We start from the raw sequence: 4,201 nt of genomic DNA on the forward strand, positions 1-4,201 counted from the left end.
GTCTTGTCTTACGTGCACGGAGTGTTATACACTGACTGAAGACAACAACAACAACAACCCCTCACATACACACAAAAACAGCTGAGTGCGACAAAAAGCATGTAACGCCCTTCGTGGATTGCGCCATTGGCATTGGCGTGGTATACCAATACCCCTTATTTGCGGGAAAGTGTGCATTGGCAAACCTGGACGCTGCAATAATGATAGGGCGAGGGAACATTTGCAGAGTATGAAGAGGACGGAAAAGATTAAATTAGCTGAGCAATGTAATCCGTGCACTTGTGACCCGCGACTTCGCTAGATAATGTCTTTAAGTAATAGTAAAAGCATGAAGGCACGACTAGTATTAGAAGCTTTTCTTTTTTTAATATCAAGGAATGTACGTAATTGTGTCAGCGATCCGCCCACCAAGCTGTACAACAGACAGTAAGCTTTTATTCCCGCGTGCTTGTAGACACCTTCGTGTGATAGCCCTGTTTTCGCGCATATGTGCTGCTTGTTTCATGTATTTCCTACTTACTTAGCGGCTCCCGCCGATGAATAAACAGTATGAATTTCGCGCTTTTTCTTCATACCCTCCCATGTACATGTGTATTTCCCGCGCCACCTTCTGTTATACGTACCCATGCCCTTAACAGCTTAGATTAAATGCAAATAATGAAGCGCCATGTATTTCGCATTACTTCTTTGGACATGGTCGAAGCCTCAAGAAACACTGAAGAGTAGGGTTGTAACGAACGAATTACGTTAGTTACAGCAGCAGGCTTTTATGCCGGCTTTTGCATGTTTCACATGTGTCGGCATCCCGGAACGGATACTTTGGAAGGCATGTGCCCGTGTACCCGCGTGGCTGTTTGTAACCTGCCGGGGTAGCTTCGGGGCTATGGTGTTCACCTGCTCAACAGCCTGTCGTGGATTCCATTCCCGGTGCAGAGGCCGCATTTCGATGGAGAAAGAACGCAAAAACGCTGGTGTACTTAAGTTTGAGCGTAAGTTAAAGATATTAATGTAGTCAAAATGCCGGGACCCTCACGACGGCTTTCCTCATATATAGCCGGAGTGTTGCTGTTAAACCGTAATGAATGAATGAATGAAAGAGAGTCCCTAAACTGGAAAAGTAGTATTGTAGCGCGTGGCTGGATTGTATACGTACTGGATTTCACACCCTGAAGTAAAGAGCTGGCGTAGCATACGTGAGGAAGATGTTTACGAAGCCGCAAACGGACATCGGCAATCTCGCCTTTGTGCCGACGTTTTGTCCGCTTGTCTCTTATTTCATCCTGCAGATGTCATAAGCAGTCATCCTGCTGCATTTAGCTGCTGCTTGCTTGAAGCCAACAATGCGCTCGCAACACCCACGCCTTCAGCGGTAGCTGTGTCGCATAAGACGAAACTGTGTCGCTGCGGCAGCGGCGTGGAGCCGTTTTACCGGCGCCTTGGCTATTAATATGTTTGCTGTTGCGATTGAGCGGTGTCTGCTCAAGCGAACGCATTTAAAGAACAACGCGCCGAATGCACAAAGCTTTTCATTCGTAAGCGCTGTTTGTGAATGGCCGGCTGTCTACGCTCATGCTGTGATCACCGTCACCATTGGTACTCTTACGAATTGTTCTAGCGTAAGAACTTTTTTTGCGAATACCGCAACAGCTACAATTCGGCGTTTACCGTAAGTGGCGTATATCTAGTTCCACGGAATTTTTAAAACTCGCCTGTGGCAAGTACCACAATTCTTCTCCTTGAGTTGGATTTCTCGAAGAGGTGGACGTAACTAGGACGGGAAATCGAAATGCATTCAAATTACTAACTAAAAATCGCAAATTATTTTCTTATCTTTACTTTAGCCCACATATTGCAATTTGCGAATTGTAGCCGGCGGGATTGCAAGACGCATCGATAGGAAATAAGTTTCCAGGAGACCGGTTTCGAGATATCATGTCCCAAAGTATGAGACAACATGCATGAGCGTTCAGTTACTTCCGAGCTTTTGCGCATAAAAGAGCATTTTGTTAAAAAAGAAGTGGACCAACAGTGCACTTTTAAGGCGGAGTTTAGGGCGCCTATCTCCACACTAGTGTCACTCTGGAATATCATTTAAAGTTGATGCGCCTTGCAAACTCATCGGCTGCAATTCGTAGGTTGCATTATGTCCAATAAAGAAATTAATTAAGAAGTTAATTGATTACTTTTTTCTTAATTAGTTGTATACGTGCTTCGATTTCTTTTGCACGTAATGTCAGCCTCTCTGAATAATCCGACTGAAGGACTACAGTTATGTTTGAATTAGGTTTGAATTACGTTTGTTTCTGCAACAGACTTTTTTTTTTAATTCCGTAAAATATGAAAATGATCACCCCGTATATTTCTGTATGTGGCGTCGCGTTTCTGAAAATGCGCCTTCTAACCAGTGACAGCGCCTATTAGCATTCTGAAGCGATTTCTAGGAATTCATGTGGAGTTGGAGTTCCCTCAACGCTTTTTAGAATTACCCAGGCTTCCTCTCTTTGTAGATAGCACATCATATTCGATGGATGCATCCAGAAGTCGGGGCTTAAACTGTTACTCGCAGTAATTCATTGAAGTGAATGAAGGATTCACTGAAGCCTGGCACTTTCGTTACGAGAACTCGCGCATTCGCCGTCGTGGTTGATAACAACATCACAAGGCGGTATAGAACACAGGCATCTTTGTTTCGTGATCAAGTCGCAAGTCAGGTGGACAGTGCGCCACGCCGATTCCAGCCCGTGCATTTATGTTTTCGTCTAATTTGAGCAAGTGCGCCGCCTTTGGTTTGCGTTCGCCAAGCGCGTGAGGGCAGCACGTGCCTCGTGCTGAGATATTTGCGTATTGTGCTTTGCTTTTCTCCTGCACGCGCAGCTTTTTCTTTCTATTTTTGTTACACATTTGCAGCTCCCGCTTGTCTCAAGTTTCTTTTTCGTCGTCGTTGCTCAGGAAAGTAAATAATTTGAGGCGCAATGTAACTTTCGGCTAAGGAAGGGCTGGTTATTCAAGAATTCTTTCCTAAATTATACGCGCTAACAAGAACTTTCAGCGTTCAGCACTAAATCACTACTTCTCGTGCATTCTGGAAGTAAGCGGACAAAGTAATTACCAAAAATCTAAGTAGATATATGTCTTTTAGAGAGCACATACGATCAGAATAGCGTTGACCATCAGCTTCAGAAACTTCTACACCTAAAATGGCCACCGAAAGCCCATAATATTCCACAACTCTAGGCATTAATTTCGTAATACTTGCAGGATAAACTAAAGCAGTTATAGAAGCACGTGGTGCTCGCAAGTAGGGAAAGAAGAAGAAGAAGGCTTCGATGTGAAGAACACTTGGTCATGGCTGACATTCGGAGCACTTTCACGGCCGGTTTCTCGGGGATAAGCCCTGGACGCGGAGCCAAGCTGGAATGGAAGCAGCAACCGCCCGGCGGCCTTGTGGTAAGTAGTCGGGCAACAGATGGGCTTCCATTACCATCGCAATTTCTGGTGTCTCTTGCTCGGCTGCTGTGCGGATGGCTGCTCTGACACTGGCGACTATAAAGGCGCAGGTTGGGGCGCCATGGTTTTTACCTGGCGCAAGGAGCTTCCCAACGGAGGCGCCTTGGAGGCTGGAGCGGTCTGCTTGCGTGAGGCAACCCCACAAAAGGGGCAGCTCCCTACCATCTACGGGGACGTCGGCCATTGGGAGCGTGGCAGATCAGCGAGAAGGAGCACCGGCCGAACAGACGAGTGCAACCAAGAAGGCGACATGGGCCAAGACTGTCCCACTGTTCACTGTGGAGGACGACGAGGATGCATAAAGTAAGGCGAGGAAGGCCACATGAGCAGAGACTGATTGCAGACACGTGGGCGCGACACACCCAGATGTGGGTCGCTACGCTTCGCGTGCGGCCAAATTACGAGTTTTGCGTGTATTATGTGCTGTAATAGATCGTTTCATATAAAGAAATTTTAAAATTTCTAATTTTTTGATGATTAAGATAATAAATATATTTCTACACCTTCCTCTAACTTGTATTCCTTTTGCGTATAAGCCTTCGCAGTTTTATTATTTTCGTGTGTATATGTGCGGTACATATAATACTTCGCATCGTTTCATGCAATATCAAATGGGTATTTTACATTGCACGAAACGCAATCAGAACAATTGAAAGTACATAGGATCCAACAAGAAATCTTGTGCTTGTCAAGC

General features: G+C 45.5%; 1 protein-coding gene across 1 annotated transcript; it reads left to right on the forward strand.

Annotated features, from left to right (window-relative positions):
* Nucleotides 1-3,339: 3,339 nt before the first annotated feature.
* LOC142572681 (uncharacterized) lies at nucleotides 3,340-4,000 on the forward strand. The gene is made up of 2 exons (XM_075681977.1): nucleotides 3,340-3,447; nucleotides 3,552-4,000. The coding sequence occupies exons 1-2, from the start codon at nucleotides 3,346-3,348 to the stop codon at nucleotides 3,807-3,809; spliced, it is 360 nt and encodes a 119-aa protein (XP_075538092.1). The 5' UTR covers nucleotides 3,340-3,345; the 3' UTR covers nucleotides 3,810-4,000.
* Nucleotides 4,001-4,201: the final 201 nt, after the last annotated feature.

This window comes from Dermacentor variabilis, chromosome 1 (assembly GCF_050947875.1).
Source record: "Dermacentor variabilis isolate Ectoservices chromosome 1, ASM5094787v1, whole genome shotgun sequence".
Classification (NCBI taxonomy): Eukaryota; Metazoa; Arthropoda; class Arachnida; order Ixodida; family Ixodidae; genus Dermacentor; species Dermacentor variabilis.

Coding starts and splice junctions, on each gene's coding strand:
- LOC142572681 (XM_075681977.1), top strand. CDS start 3,346: ATGGCTGACATTCGGAGCACTTTCACGGCCGGTTTCTCGGGGATAAGC. Junction 3,448..3,551: donor AACCGCCCGGCGGCCTTGTG/GTAAGTAGTCGG, acceptor GCGACTATAAAG/GCGCAGGTTGGGGCGCCATG.